The sequence below is a fragment of the Myxocyprinus asiaticus genome, chromosome 8 (assembly GCF_019703515.2).
Source record: "Myxocyprinus asiaticus isolate MX2 ecotype Aquarium Trade chromosome 8, UBuf_Myxa_2, whole genome shotgun sequence".
In the NCBI taxonomy this organism is placed as follows: Eukaryota; Metazoa; Chordata; class Actinopteri; order Cypriniformes; family Catostomidae; genus Myxocyprinus; species Myxocyprinus asiaticus.
This window is the reverse complement of record NC_059351.1, coordinates 38,636,679-38,656,327: the sequence shown is the minus strand read 5'-3', so window position 1 is coordinate 38,656,327 and position 19,649 is coordinate 38,636,679. Positions and strand designations below refer to the sequence as shown.

The 19,649-nt window shown below is 37.6% G+C and overlaps 1 protein-coding gene across 2 annotated transcripts; it reads left to right on the top strand.

The window, feature by feature from the left end:
• Positions 1-27: 27 nt before the first annotated feature.
• On the top strand, positions 28-19,095 carry LOC127445452 (inhibitor of growth protein 2-like). 2 transcript variants are annotated; one of them, XM_051705541.1, is made up of 3 exons: positions 28-335; positions 2,192-2,803; positions 18,877-19,095. In XM_051705541.1, the coding sequence occupies exons 1-3, from the start codon at positions 197-199 to the stop codon at positions 18,897-18,899; spliced, it is 774 nt and encodes a 257-aa protein (XP_051561501.1). In that variant the 5' UTR covers positions 28-196; the 3' UTR covers positions 18,900-19,095. The 2 variants fall into 2 exon arrangements, with proteins under 2 accessions (XP_051561501.1, XP_051561500.1); XM_051705540.1 differs by lacking the exon at positions 18,877-19,095 and having other exon boundaries at positions 2,192-3,443.
• Positions 19,096-19,649: the final 554 nt, after the last annotated feature.

Genomic DNA, 19,649 nt, shown 5'->3' with positions numbered 1-19,649 from the left:
ATCCTACGCATGCGCACACCCGATAGTTTTGTTTGAAGGAGTTATCGTAGCCAAAGACTGGACCGAATTTCCCCGGAAAGAGTGGCTCACCAAAAAGGTTTCAAACTAATATAATATTTTATAGACCCATATGAGAGAAAGCCACTTGTTTAAAGCATTTAAAAGGCGCGTAGCTGCTTGATGCATTACCATCAACATGTTAGGGCATTATCCAAACGTGGAAAAAGCGCAGCTTGTCAGCTACGTGGAGGATTATTTGGAATGTGTTGAATCACTGCCTTTGGATATTCAGAGGAATGTTTCGTTGTTACGAGAGATCGACACGAAATATCAAGGTAAGCGAAACATTTGTTAAAAGCTCTAGTTTGACATGGTGTATTTCGCAATGCATTTACGTCGTTTGCACTTCAGCCCGCAGTCCTGCTTCGTTTAAGTCCTTCATAACATCAAACACATTTTTAAATGTAACGTTTTGATAGTGTTTCTAAAGCTGGCAGTGTCTTCAGCTGTGTTTGTTCCAGCAACACTATCCCACCACCAGTGATCAGCCATTTTGACTAGTGTACTCTGTACTGTTGTTTGGCTGTGCTCTTTCTTAACGCATCGCTTTAGTTACCATAGTATCTGCTGCATGACGAGCTTTCTGTCGTTGTGTGTTTTGTTGGCATGCTGCTGAAACGTCTACAGCTCGATGCCGACGCCTAGTAATGCCTCACAGTTGTTTTATTGCTTTGGTGGACTTTACAGTTTACAAATCGATGTTAACGTGCGAAAAGATGTCTGTGCAGCGGGCGCAGGCTTCGTTAACAGTTTAATTCCTCATATTTTATAACAGAGGAGAACGTATGCTTCGCCAGGTAGCATACTCGTATGTGTGTTTCACAGCTGCAGGGGTAGCACTAGAGCAACACAGTCATGCAAACACTTATCGACTGTAGTGTTAAAGTGTTGCTTCGTTAAATACTGGGGTGATTCTCACGAAACCTGTCAAGAAAATGTCATTGTCCCATTTTACTCCAAAATCAAAAGAAATAAATAGGAAATTATGTTTTGCATGTAGAAAATGAAGCATGTTTGCGGTCTATTAAAGGAATATTCCGGGTTTAAAACAAGTTAAGCTCAGTCGATAGCACTTTTGGCACACTGTTGACTGCCACAATAAGTAATTTCGACTTGTCCCTTCTTTTCTTAAAAAAAAGCAAAAATCTGCGTTACAGTGAGGCACTTACAATGGAAGTGAAGGGGGCCGATCCGTTAGCGTTAAAATACTCATTATAGCCACAACGCGTTAACAATAGGCGTGTTAACATGATTTTGGTGATAAAATCGCGTACTAACCTTTTCTGGTTAACGTTATATCCAATTTTACAACTGTGTTGTCATGACGACTTAATGCAGTAAACTTTAAAAAAAAAAAAAAAAACGGCCGTAAAAACGACGATTTAAACTTTAGCACAAATGATACACGAGTTTAAACAAAATAAAGTTTTAATAAAAGTCGATTTTTGCTTAAGGAACACGTCAAAATTATATTTTATGGGAATCAACATTGTGTCACAAATATTCCTTTAATATTTTTAACATTGTCACTATTTTCATTATAGTTACGCATATTTTACTCCGATTCTCGTTGTGCAACGTGGAAAAATGATACATTATTTAGGCTAAATGTCAAAGTATTTATACATCATAGTTGTACTCTCTTGGTACTGCCTTTAATTTTTACTTTTTTAATAAAAAAACAAAAAACAAAAAAACAACAAAAACAAAAATCATTACAACAACAATTTTTTTACTGAAATATATAATATAATATTTAAAAATTATTGTGTTGTGGCAATGAGAATCATTATTGAAACAATGGAAATAGTAAAATCAAAACATGTAGACATTATGGTAATGAAAATTGGGTGGTATAAAATGCCCTACAAATAATGTTACAATGCAGAAAATCTTAATGGTCCTAAATTTAGGCATCATATTCTTTATGCAAAAAATAATTTCATATTATTGATTTAGGGTATACATATAACCGGTTTGTTTGTTTTGTACAGGTTTTGTGAGTATTACCCATTTTGGTGTGCACAAGTTGCATCCTCTGTATTTCTTATGTGTTTCTCAGCTATGATTGAGAACATTTAGACCACAGAACCTCCATTTCTCTCATTCTTCTATTTTCTGTGCCACTCAGAAGTCCTCAAGGAGGTGGATGAGATTTATGAAAAGTACAAAAAGGAGACTGACAGTGGGCAGCGCAAGCGGCTGCAGATTCAGTTGCAGCGAGCTCTTATCAGCAGCCAGGAGCTTGGAGATGAGAAAATCCATGTGGTCACACAGATGATGGAGGTGGTAGAGAACCGCTCGCGTCAGATTGAGGCTCACTCACCTTGCTTCTTAGAGCCAGGAGAGACAGAGCGACCTGCAGAGAAGGTGAAACATGATCCTGGAAGCACCTCTGCAAATGTTTTGCCCGAGCGCTCTTCGACACGGCGACCCAGACGTCAGCGCAATAGTGAGAGCCGTGACACTTGTCACGGTGCCAACGGTGCCCTGGAGAACCTGGGTGAGGAGCCTCCACAACAGCCCAGAGAGAAAAAGTCCAAGTCGGCCAAGAAGAAGAAGCGCTCCAAGGCCAAGCAAGAGCGAGAAGCATCACCAGTGGAGTTCACCATCGATCCCAACGAGCCCACCTACTGCCTCTGTGAACAGGTGTCCTATGGGGAGATGATTGGCTGCGACAATGAGCAATGTCCTATTGAGTGGTTCCACTTTTCCTGTGTTGGACTCACCTACAAACCCAAGGGTAAATGGTATTGCCCCAAATGCAGGGGCGACAGTGAAAAAACTATGGAAAAAAGTGCAGATAGGGCCAAGAAGGATAGGCGGTCCAGGTAGTGCCTTACAGAAGATGTGCTATGAGAATATTGGAGATAGTTTAAGTGAAAATATGCCTGTATGGAGATTGGCAATTTTTGTGTTTAACTTATGTTAAAAGGTTCTCCTCGTGCACTTAGCCTGAAAAGTTTCCAAACAGGTGCTGTTGTTGCAAAGCATTAGGATGGATGGTTAAAAAGACCAACAGTTTTCATTAACCCCGGAAATACCGATGTTTAAGATACTGCCACACGTGTCCCTAAGACTATGAAGAGTTCTTTTCTAAACTTTTTTCCTATTATTTGTTGGTTTCAGACAGTAAGCCTCGAGAGTTTATATTTTGGAGGCAAAATGCACAGGGTTTGATGAACATTATGTCCACACCTTCCTTTTGCATTTCTGATTCTTTCATTCCACATTTTAGCAAATGTAAATGAAAACATGCCTCCGAAATGTCTTCCAGTGAGAGAAATAATTCATTTTCTTTGTTACAATCTTGGAGTGATGTTTTTGTTAAAAATTATTTTGAAGTTTCTTCTATTTAAATAAATCAGTGCTTGTTATGTCTTTATCAGCTTGTTGTTGTGATTATAGAGAGCAGTATCACATGGGCCTTCTACAAGACAAACGTTTTTATGGAGCTAAAGTCATGACTAAATTCTTTGAAGCATAAAAGCATAGTGAATTGCTCTAATTGAAAAAAGAAATGCATTGTATTAACAGTGCTTGCATTTAAATGCGTTGAATTTACAGTGCTTGCATTTTGGGAGGCTGAAATATAACATCGTTGTATATTTAAGCATTGAATATTTCATTTGGAAACATTTCACAACTAATTTCATTATTAAAAATAAAAAAATAAATATTCAGCTTCCAAAGTTTGTTTCCAAAATATTCAGGTTATTTGAAAATGCCATCTAGATTTTTTGACAGTTAAAATTCAGCCCGTTCTGTTTCGTTTAACAAAATTTGCTTCCTCAAATTCAGTGGTTCAAATTCGGTTGGAAATTCAACCTTCCACATCTGGGAACTGCAGGAAAAGTAGCAGAGTACCGATGCACAATCTCAACCTGGTGCTATTCGTTCTCATCAGTAGGTGGTGCAATGCAATTGGGTGTTGACTGCTGAAGATCAAAGCTACAGGTAGAGAGAACAGCGTGTATGTTTTGATAGTTTGTTTTTCAATTTGAAAAGAAATGAACAGAAACAAGAAAATAAAACATTATATTACAATACAAATAATAAGTGAATGAATGAAAAATGAATTAGGCCTAAATCAATAAACAATAGGCTTACCTTTGTGCACAAGTTGGTACAAAGTGACCACATGATATTGTATTAAATTCAGAAGGAATGATGTCGATGTTATACTGTATCTACGGGGAAATTGTCTATCTTGGTGCATCTTCCCACATTCCTTCTCTTTACAAACGCTCATCTTCATCTCTGACACAGAGGGGTGCTGTCACCCGCACACTGGTATTATGCACTGATGTCACCGGTATCAGTTTGGGCGCAAAGCGCATATCTCTGCTTAATCAGTGAATGTTTGTACATTTACCCTATGTTAGTGCTTCCACCGCCCTATTGTGCACATGAAATAGGCCTGCCTACACGTTAACCTATTTATATTTGTATAGAGTCTTCACAAACCCTAGAAGCTTGCACCCCAGTGGTCAACCCACAGATGATAAATGAAACATTGCAAACACACATTTGATGAACAAAGCAGTGATTGCGTAAAAACAGTAGATCGTAGCATCCAGCACAAAAATAATAAAACTATGTATTTAATTAGTTTGATTTTTTTAAGAAAATAACTTTGAACATTTCTCAGTGAGGTAAATTACAAGTATTTATAAAGTTATGCCCAAATCTATGAATGAGTGACACTATACCATCAGATTTTAGCACTTCACAGTGGACAGCAAAGAAGCACTTAAAAGTTCATCACGTGTTCGTGTTATGTGCAGGTTTGGGAAACACGTGGAAAAGGAAAGAACGTTCGCAACTTCGCATGTAGAGAGCGCTCTTAAGAGCTAAGACCCACAGTTATCAGAAAAGCATGCAGCCTTTTTTTCCTCATGATCAATGCACTTGGCTGGGAGCACTCTCCGTTTCAGTTTTAAGTGCTTAGAAAGAAATGGCATATAAAGAAAATCGTGCAAAACAACGTACATAAATTAAGAGAAATGTCAAGAGATATAAAGCTCTCGATCCCTCGTTACATATGGTCAGCGCATGCGTTTTGTGCAGTGTAGGCGGTGCTCACATCACAGTTTCGGGGGCGGCCGTTGCCATATCTACAATGAACAAGAACTCCATTGCGCGAAGTCACACACACACACACACATACACATATTTGTATTTACTAAAACCAATGTAATTAAACATAAATTTCGTTATCTAAAGTCATTTTGGATCTGTTTTACCTTACCTCAAGGAAAAGTGCCCTGTCAAGGGTTCAAAACTGTGTTACTATGTATGCAAAATGTAATACAGTGAAAAAGACACTCTATTAGCATAACATAAATATATATAAATAAATAAAAATGTCCAACATTCTTTTGAATGTCCATGTACTAAAATAAAATATTTGATGCCATGAGTGTACCTTAATTTACTATTACTATTATTTTGAATGGCCATGGAAAATGAAGCAATGTGATAATTTTACCTGGTCGCAAAAAGTAGTCCGTTAATTTACCTGATTTCACCTTTTGCTGACTCTTTATTTTTCGTAGAGCTACTAAAGTGTGTGCTACTAAATCACTTGCTTTACATGTCATACAATCTGCTTCCCACGGATCTCGACTTAGACGAAAGCATGGGAATTGTTTGTGCAAATCTTCTGTAAATTTGCACTTTCGTTTGGGCATTGTTTCCACTCAGCTGTCATTTGCTGCTACTGTCAAGCAACGGTTTGATGCCGAACACAACAGCGCTTCGCTCGTTCGCAGAGAGATTGACAGGCAGGAATTTGGCCAATAGTTGCTGCAAGCCTCTTATAATCGACCAATTGGTGTGCGAGAAGGCGGGACTTACAAAGAGGGGTTAAAGCAATGCAAATATGCGTGCACACACAATGAAGTATTAGACCAGATGCACATCATAATGCAACTAAAGCCGAATCCCGGACATTTTCGCAAATATAGAAATCCCGGCCGGACGCTTTTTTAAGGTCCGAAAAAGAGGACATGTCCGGGAAAAAAAGGACGTATGGTCACCCTAATTTAGCGCAGCATTTATTTTTATTTGTTGTTTATAATTTCATTAAAATTAAGTGACATTTTTGGGTATGGTTTATGATTAGCATTGATGACATGTCACCCATTGAAATCAGTTCATTTTAAAATTAAGTTTCATTTTGCATTTTATTTTAACCTGGCAAATCTAGCCTACATGTGCACTCATATGCTCCCAAGCTCTGGCTTTCAAATAAAATCTCTTTATGAGATTTTCGAAGGATCATGTAGTTCGGGAATTTTAATGACATGTATTATATCTTTTCTTCCATGTTTTCAGCAATCTGATATGAGCTAAGTAAAATCGCATAAACTTGTACGTCTTCACGTGCAAATTCCTGGATGTCTAATGCGGAAGTAAGCGCGAGTTCCACGCAGGAGGCATTAAGGACCTACTTATTAATATTATGCCCTTACCCAAACCCCTTATCTAAACTTAACCAATCAGTAGGGTGTGTAAACATGATAGGAAGCTGTTGTGTGTGACAGAAGCAAGTAATTGTTGCGTATTAGATGGAAACGATGTCCAGCGACGTCATTGGCTGTAGAGAAAGTCGTAGGAATTCAAACGAGTGCAGTCCATGATATCATACCAATTAACCAAATTTAGAAAAGTCGTACGAATCCTGACGATTTCGCCATGAGAGTGTGTTGCGTCAGCGTATTACTGCTCATATGTGGCTGTTGTTTGTGTTGGATGTTAACTACTTCAAGACAAAACGTGATCAATTATCTGCTGAGCAGAACAAACTAATTCGGTGAGAAGCGTTACATGACCCATTTCAATTCACCAAAACCATATACATTTTCTTATTTGAAATAAAAGCAATTGTCTAACTACATTTTCTAACAGGAATATTTTGTGTGTGACCACAATGCAGTTTATTTTTATTTGCAAACTATTAGTATATTCTGGCAGATTTGATTGCTGCTCGTCATAGTAACATCATTATATTTGTGCATAACTTTATAAACATTTGTAATTTACCTCCCTGGAAATGTATTAATTATTAATTACATATAATTATTAATGAAATCATCCTAATTAACTACATAATAACATTTTGTTTTGCAATAGTTTTGTGCAGAACACCTATTTATTTTACACAATCAATGCTTCGTTCATCAGGTGTGCATTTATGTGCATTTGAAATGTTTAGTTTTCACAAATTGCTCTGTGGGTCGAGATGAAAGCTTCCAGGATCAGTGAACACAGTGGAGGCCGTATCCTGCCAATGACTTTAATAGAATATAACTCACCTTGTTATTGCGGAGTGCCAAACAATGAGACGTGGAACCTGCGCTTCAGAGACATTCACCAATTGAGAGGTCTGCTCTTTACTCCTAGAGGTGATAACGATGACAGAAATGTGGTGCTGCATAATGCGAGGTGCGGGCGAGAGCGCCCTTATGTGTCAGAAAGGAAGAGGAGACGATGAGAAAAGTCATTGACATTTTTCTGCTCTCTCTGATTTTATTTTATTTATTCATCCGTTTATTTATATATATATATATATATATATATATATATATATATACACACACACACACACTACAGGTCAAAAGTTTAGGGTCACTTACTCATTCTTTATTATTATTATTTTTCACATTTAAGGATAATAATAAAGTTATCAAAACTATGGAAGAACAGAAAAGGGACTATAGGAATTGTCTTGTGACTAAAAAAATCCAAAATAAATCAAAACTATGTTATATTTTAGCATCTTCAAAGAAGCCACCCTTTGCATAGACTTTGCAGAAATGTACTCTTGACATTTTCTCAACCAGCTTCTTGAGGTATCACCCTGGGATGCTTTTTAAACAATATTGAAGTAGCTCTCATCAATACTGGGCACTTATTAGCTGCTTTTTTTTTTTTTTTTTTTTTTATTCGGTCCAAGTCATCCATTTAAAAAACATTAAAACATTTTTTTTTAATAATATTATAGTTTTGTAATTAAATAAATATGTTGGCACAATTATACGTTTTTAAGGTTTTTAAGATCGTGAGAAACATTTCAGTCAAGTGACCCCAAACTTTTGCACGGCAGTGTGTGTGTGTGTGTGTGTGTGTGTGTGTGTGTGTGTGTATATATATATATACTGTATATGTATGCAGGGACATGCACAGATCTTTTGGGGGGCAGGGGCTCAAGTGGAAAAAAAGGGCGCTCCTTCTCCTTCCTTTTCTGTATCCTTTCTTTTTTTGGTATTGTGCAGCCAAGCAACAGAATACTGAATTGCCTGAATACATTAATGTATTGATCAAACACATTATTATTATTATTATTATTATTGCTATTATAATTACACTTACCGCACGCACGCACGTGCGCATACACACACACACAATAACTGATGGTGACAAGGACTTAGTTTCACATTTGAGGGAGGGCTGTCTGCATCATGTAATTAATTATAATTATAATTGTAAACATGTAAAGATCTATCAGCATACAACAAACTAATAGAATGGTTAGTTATTAGATGAGGGGCCCTACGATCAAAATTATGAAGTTACTGTTTAAGGCAGGACACTTTTTTCATGTAGTGGTCAATTTTGAGATTTTGGTCTATTTTGCTTCCATGTCTTTTACTCTAATGGAAAGAAAACTTCCAAAATACACATTTAGATGGTGTTTGTTTTAAGCCTACTACCCTCCGTGTGTTTGCATCTGTAGATTTCTTCTAAATTAACCAAAACAAGCTAATCTGCATATTTAAACAACATTTCAGGCGAAAAGACTCTTGATGCAAGTCATTAACTGGGGAAGTTCTGTGGTGATATGTTTTAGTTATTTTGTTTATCCTATTCACCTGCAGTGCCTTGTCTAATGTATGCAAATTAGTGCATTTTAATTAGTTAATGCCTAATTTGCATATCAATGTGGCAATTGTGATGATGTTATTAGACACAAATTTTACTGTATTCACCTGTAGTGTCTCCATTAAGTACAGTACATTAGCCTGTATGGCCATGATATATAGCCTTAGCTAAACTTTAGCTAACTTATTACATTAGCTAGTAGCTCATGAGTCATGCATGTTAGCAAGACACAAGTTAACTATATTTGTCTTTTGGCTAATTAGCTGTAAAGTCGAGGCACTGGTAGCTTAGTCTTTTGTTTGTCACCACTCACCTCCACACAAGCCAAAAAAACCACAACTGGGATAGGAGCTGGGAGGGACTGCTGTCTGCCTGTCTGCCTGCCTGCCTGCCTGCCTGTCTGTGTGTCTGATGTGCCAATGTGTGCTGCACTGCTGCGCGGAGGGAGGGCATCGGAACTCGACAAAGTCTCATCTCCCGACCTGATATTTAGATTTTTTTATTCAATAAATATATTTGTTTGACAGGGAAGCTGTGCGCAAACAGGAATATACATATATATGTTCATTTATAAAAAAAAGAAAAAGCACCACAGAAAAAAGGTCACTTTCTCTCGAAGAAGAAAAAGGGCAGGTACTCAAGCCTCCTTTGATGTCTATGTGTGCACGTGCCTGTATGTATGTATGTATTATGCATTATTATTATTATTATTATTAACAAGCTTGGCTGGGTTTTCCGAAGCACTAAGTAGGAGCAGGGATGGATTACCGACCGGACCAATGGGGCCAGTGCCCAGGTGCCCTTGACTGCCTGGGGGGTGGGGGGCCCTGGGCTTTAAGGTTGTGCGATCCAGTTTGGCTATCCCCCCCACTCGAAAACCCATCAACAATGAAAACGACCCCCCTCTCAACAACTTCTGGGCCAGTTGCTATGTAAACAAATGGTGGGAGGGGGGCCCTTGGAGATGATTGGCCCCGGGGCCTTTGCAAGTCATAATCCATCCCTGAGTAGGAGGTTAGTAGCACTTAAGTAGTACTTAATCTCTAAGGCGTGTTTCCCAAAAGCATTGTTATCTAAGTAAGTTGTAAAAACGTTCATAAATTAACGCTCTTGAACCACTCTTAAGTCCATTAATTGCAACTTAAACATATCTTTCTGGCATCTTTCACAGTTTATCAAAGACAATGGGACATTTAATAAATTATATTAATATATTTTGATAATTGGAAAGCCATTGAAATTATTTCAGATGATAAAAAAAAGTATTGAAAAAAATCGCTACGAAATCAACAGGCAGTCTCCACAGTCTGCGCATGCGACGTGATAGGTCTAAATTTATGAGACGCAATGGCAATAGAAAGACGACATGTTCTTATTAAACAGATGATTTAAGAAGACGTGAGTAATGTGACCACGCAGTTTAAAAATTAAATAAATATGCCTTAAAAAATAATTAAAATATGGTTAACAGAGGAGATTAGAGCGAGAGTGTGCAATGAGAGATTCCCTCTCTTCATCCTTCTCTTCTTCCTTTCTCCAATGGCTGGTTCAAATCGTCTGGCCTGTAGTCTTTTTACAAGGCAGTAAAAAAATTGCATGATGCATAATTTCATTAATTAAATTCTAGGTTAGGTAATACATTTTTGTGCCTCGACAAGGTTACAAACAACTGCATGTTTGTCATTAGGCTATTTCCGCCTTATTTTCAGTATGTGAAGACAAACACCTGGACATACTGGCCAAAGTGATCAGCACCTTTGGACTGGACAGCTCCCATAACGAAGCATTTAAGTTCAACTTTATAACGAGCGATCTACGTGCTGGTTTTTATTTATTTATTTATTTATTTGTAATATATATATATCTAACATAAGTGGGAATAAATACATTTTTTTATTTTTTTAAATTTTATTTTTTTACAAATATACAGGTGCATCTCAATAAATTAGAATGTTGTGGAAAAGTTCATTTATTTCAGTAATTCAACTCAAATTGTGAAACTTGTGTATTAAATAAATTCAGTGCACACAGACTGAAGTAGTTTAAGTCTTTGGTTCTTTTAATTGTGATGATTTTGGCTCACATTTAACAAAAACCCACCAATTCACTATCTCAAAAAATTAGAATATGGTGGCATGCCAATCAGCTAATCAACTCAAAACACCTGCAAAGGTTTCCTGAGCCTTCAAAATGGTCTCTCAGTTTGGTTCACTAGGCTACACAATCATGGGGAAGACTGCTGATCTGACAGTTGTCCAGAAGACAATCATTGACACCCTTCACAAGGAGGGTAAGTCACAAACATTCATTGCCAAAGAAGCTGGCTGTTCACAGAGAGCTGTATCCAAGCATGTTAACAGAAAGTTGAGTGGAAGGAAAAAGTGTGGAAGAAAAAGATGCACAACCAACCGAGAGAACCGCAGCCTTATGATTGTCAAGCAAAATCGATTCAAGAATTTGGGTGAACTTCACAAGGAATGGACTGAGGCTGGGGTCAAGGCATCAAGAGCCACCACACACAGACGTGTCAAGGAATTTGGCTACAGTTGTTGTATTCCTCTTGTTAAGCCACTCCTGAACCACAGACAACGTCAGAGGCATCTTACCTGGGCTAAGGAGAAGAAGAACTGGACTGTTGCCCAGTGGTCCAAAGTCCTCTTTTCAGATGAGAGCAAGTTTTGTATTTCATTTGGAAACCAAGGTCCTAGAGTCTGGAGGAAGGGTGGAGAAGCTCATAGCCCAAGTTGCTTGAAGTCCAGTGTTAAGTTTCCACAGTCTGTGATGATTTGGGGTGCAATGTCATCTGCTGGTGTTGGTCCATTGTGTTTTTTGAAAACCATAGTCACTACACCCATTTACCAAGAACGTTTGGAGCACTTCATGATTCCTTCTGCTGACCAGCTTTTTAAAGATGCTGATTTCATTTTCCAGCAGGATTTGGCACCTGCCCACACTGCCAAAAGCACCAAAAGTTGGTTAAATGACCATGGTGTTGGTGTGCTTGACTGGCCAGCAAACTCACCAGACCTGAACCCCATAGATTCTCTATGGGGTATTGTCAAGAGGAAAATGAGAAACAAGAGACCAAAAAATGCAGATGAGCTGAAGGCCACTGTCAAAGAAACCTGGGCTTCCATACCACCTCGGCAGTGCCACAAACTGATCACCTCCATGCCACGCCAAATTGAGGCAGTAATTAAAGCAAAAGGAGCCCCTACCAAGTATTGAGTACATATACAGTAAATGAACATACTTTCCAGAAGGCCAACAATTCACTAAAAATGTTTTTTTTTATTGGTCTTATGATGTATTCTAATTTTTTGAGATAGTGAATTGGTGGGTTTTTGTTAAATGTGAGCCAAAATCATCACAATTAAAAGAACCAAAGACTTAAACTACTTCAGTCTGTGTGCACTGAATTTATTTAATACACGAGTTTCACAATTTGAGTTGAATTACTGAAATAAATTTACTTTTCCACGACATTCTAATTTATTGAGATGCACCTGTATATATATATATATATATATATATATATATATAGGTAGCAACTTAAACTTTTATGATCATCTTAATTAACGGCGCTTGTTATTTTACATAGAGAATGCCTGTTTCCCAAAACAGCACTTATGGCACTTTTCCACTGCACATTGCGACTCGACTCGACTCGACTCTGCTCGTTTTACTTTTCTGAGCTTGCTTTTCCACTGCAGTTTAGTGCTGCCTCAACATGGGTGGGATTATAGGTTGATCGTCATAGTTGCGCCGCCTCTACTGCCGTGACATCATCTTAAACATGACACAAACATTACTGACCATAAACAATAACACGACCGCTAGCCGTTAGCTACTAGCTCATTTTGCTGCATAAAGCAGTTGTTGCATGGTGATTTTACACAATTGTAACAGTTAAATTGGCCTGGTTGTTTTAGAAGCAAGCTTTCCAGTAGCTGGTCAACTAAATAAAGTGAAGCTTTCAAGCAGAATATAGAGTTAACGTAACAAAACGTACCATCCTCCATCGTGGACTCCAACAACGCCGTGGCCGAGTCCAGGGCGCTCTCCCTCCCGTTGCTCGCCGGTCTATTGCCATAGATAGTGTCCATTTTCTTCTGTATGAACCACTCCGGCTGTTGTGGTCTGTGTGCGGCCAACAGCTGGGACACTTCCTGAAAGACTTTTTTGTTTCGCGTCATTTCATCATTGCTAACGAGAGGAACATCTGCACCTCGTTTATTGACCACGGCGTGATTTTGCACACAGCCATTTCTTTTTACAATTCGAAAGTCGGGTGAACAAATTATATTGTTATCGCTGTTGCTAACTTTAAAACTAGCGGGTTGATGTCCCGTGTCGCAAATCCAGTGACGCTGGTAGTGACGGTTCTCTCTGACAATCAGTGATCTGCAGGGTTTTGACGTCACATTTATTATCGGCTCGGCTCGCTTGGAACCTCAACCGAGGTGGTACTAAAAAAAGTACCAGGTACTATCCATAGTGGAAAACCCCCAAAAAGCGAGAAGAGTCGAGTCGAGCTGTACCGTGCAGTGGAAAAGCCCCAATAGATTGCTCATTATAAAGTAGAACTTAAATGCTTCGTTATGGGAGCTGTCCGGTCCAACACTGAAACCTTGGCCAGTATGTCCAGGAGTTTGTCTTCTCAACATGACAATAATGCAGAAATACTGACAAGCATGGAAATGATATGTAACCTTGTCGAGACGCCGAAAGTTAATGATGATCACAGCATTTAATTAAATAAATAATGATGACTTTGGTAAGATGGGATTTCAGATTGATGCTCAACTTTTGTTAACTTTTGTCAACTTTGAAATGTATGTATACGAGTCTCTAATGTTGCCAAAAGTTTGTTTCTTTTGCTGGAAACTGAATGCACACGGTATTGTAATTTTTTTTATTTCATAAAATGCATCACATATTTATTTATTTTCCTAAATGTTTTTCAAAGTTTTTGAATCCTGAATGTAAAACCTGGTGTAGTACTTTTTGTCAATTAGTGCAAATTGTCCCTTCATTTACCTATGCATTTGTCTTCTGGATTTTGGAAAATAATTGTTACATTCTAAAATAATTTAATCACATTTTATGACAATATTAAGCCTAATATTTGTATATATTAACAGGCCTACCAACTCCATTGATAAAAGTGTCATTAATTCGTTTAGGCTAATAAATTCATTTTAATGTAACACAGGGCTAAATAGAAAATAAATTTAGTGCTAATAAATGGTTGCAGTTGTGAATGGCAATTGTTGTTAGTTACAAAAAATGTCACTTTATTGCACTTCAGTTCTTGCACACAGTTTTCCCTTGGAACACCCAAAGCCTTGTTTCTGGCTATGGCTTTCATGTGATATAAATTTCCAAGTATATCGATACAAGTTATTAAATGTTCCTTATTCTCTGATAAACTGTGAAAAATGTGAGAAAGATACATTTAAGTTGCACTTATGACTTTAGAGTGGTTCAAAGCCCTCGTTAATTTACAAAGTTTCTACTTTACTACTTCGATGCTCCACGAGGACCTACTAAGTAGGGGGAATTAGGCATTCCAAATTGGGGAGAGAAAAAAAATGATTTAGTGATACTAACGTTCTACTTAGTGCCTTGGGAAACACAGCCATGGACATATAAGTGAAATGAGACAAAAAAAGTTTCCAAAATCGGGACTGGTCATCCTCCTACAGTATATGTAATGCCAACCTACACAGCAATCAACACTTCAAACATCTGAGTTATGTAATAACCTGGACAATGTATCTGCAATCTTTTATAAACATTTTTAAAAGACAGTGCATCCCACATACTGCTCTACACTTCACTACAATATAAATGCATCCGCTCCATGCGGTTCAATGGATCGCGCTGTCCGCAGTTTTGCCACATCTTTTGTTAGAGATTTTGATAGCTGACAGCTAAATAAAACAGGCTGTGTGTCTAAGAAGTAGGCTAAGAAATTTTGCGTGCAGATGCGAGGGACATCAATAGGCTATTTCTAAAACGGACAACTAATATTTCTCTGGCACACATAGGTTGCAGAAGCCATGCCTACGCAGAAGAAAGTTGGCACAAAGCCCTGTCTATAGACTCTTCCTTAACGAGTACAATTTGTGTCACAGGCATTCCTTAGTCTGGTTGTTTGATGAGAGAGAGATAATATGTAGTTGCATTAAAAGTTGAGCAGCGGTGGATAATTATTCTGTTGCACGGCATTGAGGAATTGATGATGACGCGGGTTGACCAATCAGTGGAAAGGTGTGTTTCATGCCCACCCATTGGCAAATCATATATCTGTCTATTTTCTACCCATGAACATTTTTGAAAAACAAACTATCAAAATATACATGGCTGTTCTCTCTACCTGTAGCTTTGGTTTTCAGCAGTCAACACCCGATCGCATTGCACCACCTACTGATGAGAACAAATAGCACCAGGTTGAGATTGTGCATCGGTACTCTGCTGCTTTTCCTGCAGTTCCTGGATGTGGAAGGTTGAATTTCCTATCGAATCTGAACCACTGAATTTGAGGAAGCGAATTTTGTTAAGCGAAATAGAACGGGCTGAATTTTAACTGTCGAAAATTCTAGGTGGTATTTTCAAATGAACTGAATATTTTGGAAATTAACTTTTGTAAGGTGAATATTTATTTTTAAAATTTTAATAATTAAATTAGTTGTGAAATGTTTCCAAATGAAATATTCAATTCTTAAATATACAACCATGGTAAATTTCAGCCTCCCAAAATGCAAGCATTGTAAATGCAATGCATTTAAATGCAAGCACTGTAAATTCAACTCATTTAAATGCTAGCACTGATAATACAATGCATTTATTTTTTTCGATTAGAGCAATTCACCATGCTTTTATGCTTCAAAGACCTTAGTCATGAATTTAGCTCCATACTTTCAGATGTATATCAAATAGGTGAAAGTGAATAGTGCCACTTTTTACTTAAAGGGTTAGTTCACACAAAAATGAAAATTCTCTCATCATTTACTCACACTCATGCCATCCCAGATGTGACTTACTTTCTTCCGCAGAACACAAACAAAGATTTTTAGAAGAATATCTGAGAAACAGATCAAAATTTAAGTCATTTTTTAACTCTTAATCTCCACTTTCACTTCTACATCTGAAAGTCACATGTGGTGCCTGTCTAGTTTCACTTTCACATTTGAAAGTTAAAGTGGAGATTTAGAGTAAAAAAGGACTTAAATATTGTTCTGTTTCTCACCCACACCTAATACATTGCTTCTGAAAATTTGAATTTAAACACTGGAGACATATGTGTTACTTTTATGTTTCATTTATGTTAAGTTTTGGACCCTGTTGACTTGCATTGTATGGACCTACAGAGCTGAGATATTCTTCTAAAATTTTTCGTTTGTGTTCTGCTGAAGAAAGAAAGCCATACACATCTAGGATGGCATGGGGGTGAGTAAATGATGAGAGAATTTTCATTTTTGTGTTAACTATCCCTTTAAGTGGTCCTCTAGGCAAGGCAAAATTAGATTAAACTAATATGTCTAAATATGAATCAGAATGTCAGCTATGAACTTAAATTATAAAATCTATATATCTATTATATCTTTATCGTAGGGCCATAGAAATGTGACTTAAAAAAAAGAAGTCCAGTGTCATGTCAAGGGGTAAGCTGAATCATTGGAGAATACATGGAAATACATTTCAAATAAAAATATGAACAGAAAGGAGAATTTTATTTTATTTTATTTTTATATCATTTACCAAAGCTCAATAACGTTCCCAAGTTTTATTTTGCTGTTCGTTATTCACCTTTTCATAAATCAGCTAGGAAAACTGTAAATATTCAGAATATTTGAATGAAGTGAAACAATTGTAAATGACACAACTGTAATTACCTGAAAAATTGAGACCAAGAAATCCTAAATTGCTGTGTTATATTTTCAAATGATCTCAAAGCTCTGTTTTCATAAAGGTCACCAAGTGTAGCAACACCCCTCTCCATCCATTCTTTCCAGCAAAAGGGGGACTTGTTAATAGACAATTTGGGGTTCAGCCATATGCTTGAGGAAACATTTAGGTAAATATCAAAATTTGAATATACGGGAAACCTTTGTCCATACTGAAGGTGTGAATTTGCAAGGTCCATTTTCACTTCTCTAGGCAATTTGATAGAAAGACTTTGCAATAATGAGATTGGGTCAAGGACCACATGTTCAATGTAGTACCAGGGAGGGGCTCTTTCAGGTGGAAGAGACCAATGGGCCAGGTGTCTGAGACTAAAAGCATAGAAATAAAACAAAATTTTGTGGAGGCCTAAAACTCCTTTGTCAATTGGTCTATGTAACTTATTGAAATGCAACCGAAGTCGTTTACCATTCCAAATAAAAGACTTAGATATTCTATCAAATTGTTTAAAATAAGAAAGAGGAACTTCTTGAGGGAGATACAATTCATTTTTATAACATTGACCTTCCTTACCATAGACAGAAGTAGTGAAGCCTACCTATCCACATCACACTTTTCATTAATGGGTCAAAATGAACTCTAACTAAATCTCTCAAATTTGCTGGAAATAAAATACCTAAATACCTAACGCCTTGCTTGGGCCATTGAAAGGCACCAGGTTGGAAAGCTGTGGCAGGGCAATATGCTGTCAGAGCAAGAGCTTCCGATTTAGACCAGTTCACCCTGTTTCCTGAAAATTTGGAGAAAGAGTTAATTTTATTGAGGCTAGGCATAGATCTACTAAGGTCGGAGACAATTAATAATATATCATCTGCGTAAAGTAGAAGTGTATGCACCACACCTCCTGCTACAGTGCCAGGAAAATCATCCTTTTTTTCTTATTGTGACTGCTAATGTTTCCAGGGCAAGACAGAACAATAAAGGGGAGAGAGGACAGCCTTGCTGTGTTCCCCTACCAAGATAAAAAAAAATATGAAATTAATCCATTAGTTAGCACTGCCGTTATCGGTTGTTTATAAAGTAAATTAATCCACCCAATAAAAATGTTCCCAAACCTGTACATTTCCAAAATCTTAAAAAGATAGTCTCATTCCACATGCCTTCTCGGCATCAAATGAGACGGCAGCGATTGGGGTCTGATCATTCACTACTGACCACAATATATTTATAAAACGTCTAATATTATCAGAAGAACTACGACCAGGAATAAACCCCACTTTCTATATGTATCTATATGTATAATAGATGCAATTACTCTGCTTAATCAATTAGCCAGAATCTTAGACAATTTTTTTTACATCTAACTGGATCAGGGAAATTGGACAATAACGTTTACACTCATTTGAGTCTTTATCTTTTTTAAGAATGAGAGTGATCAGGGCTTGCGTCATGGTTGGCGATAGTTCACCTTTCTTTAATGACTCTTTGTAAACTTCTAACATAAGTGGAGCCAGTTCTGTGACATAAAATCAAAAAAATTCTGCAGCAAAACCTTCTGGCTCCAGTGCCTTACCTATTGGCAAGGGTTTTATTGCCTCAACAAGCTCCTCCAAAGTAATATCTGAGTCAAGAAAGTCTTTTTGATCAGTCGTCAATTTAGGGAGTTCTAATGGCTCTATGTAGTTGCTAATAACCTTATTGGTAGACGAAGACATGGAGCTATAAAGATCGAAATAGAATTCTTTAAAGGCTTATTAATATCTGTGGCAGAAGTAAACATATTGCCTCCAGAAGACTTCACTGAAGGAATGGTGGAAAAACAAACTCTGTTTTATGTGTATCTAGCAAGCTGTTTCCCTGCTTTGTCCCCCGACTCAAAGTATGTCTGTCTTGCCCTGAATAACCAAAACTCTACTGTGGCAGCGGGGGCGTGGTCAAGCATCTCTCCGGAGAGAGAGAAAGCGGTAAGGGCGCTTACACCTGAGTTTAATTATGTCTAACACCTGTCTCTAATTTCAGTGAGCATGGGGAGAGCGGCATAAATAGAGCCACACAGCAGGTAGACGAGAGAGAGAGCCTGGACACCAGAGAGTGAAGCGAAGACTTAATTATTGTAAATGGTGAGAGTTTATTTTGTGAAGTGGCTTACTGAACAACATAAAAAGCTCTAAGAGTGTACACCTGCTGTAGAGAGAGAAATAAAATCCTTACCTGAACCAGGAAATCTGCTTCTCGCCTCCTCCTTCCACGTAGAAGTGTTACATCTACCTTCTGTGACAGAATAGTATTGTACCAATATTTTAGCTGAGTCAACTCTCTAAGACCATTGGATGACATTCGGCGCTTCAGCTCATACTCTTTTCCAATTCTATGAATTCCTGTGCTTTGATCTTTTTAATCAATGAGGCATATGATCCACCCCCTAAGAACTTAAGCATCTCCCATGCCACACCCACAGAGGACACTGAGGACCAGTTGGTTTCTACATAAACATTGACTTCTGTCTTTAACATTTGTTGAAATGCTGGGTCCTGTAGAAGGGATGTATTAAAGCGGCATCTATGTATATGATTTCATTGTCTCTATATGCGGCAGCATCTCTAAACACACCAAAGAATGACCTGAAACTAAAATATTCCCAATTGAGCAGTCAGTGGCAGATGGAATGAGTGACTTAGATATATAAAAAAAATCTGTTCTAGAGTAAATCTTATGAACTGATGAAAAAAATGTGTAGTCTCTCCCAGATGGATTCAGGAGTTTCCAAATGTCTGTAAGACCAAGATATTTAC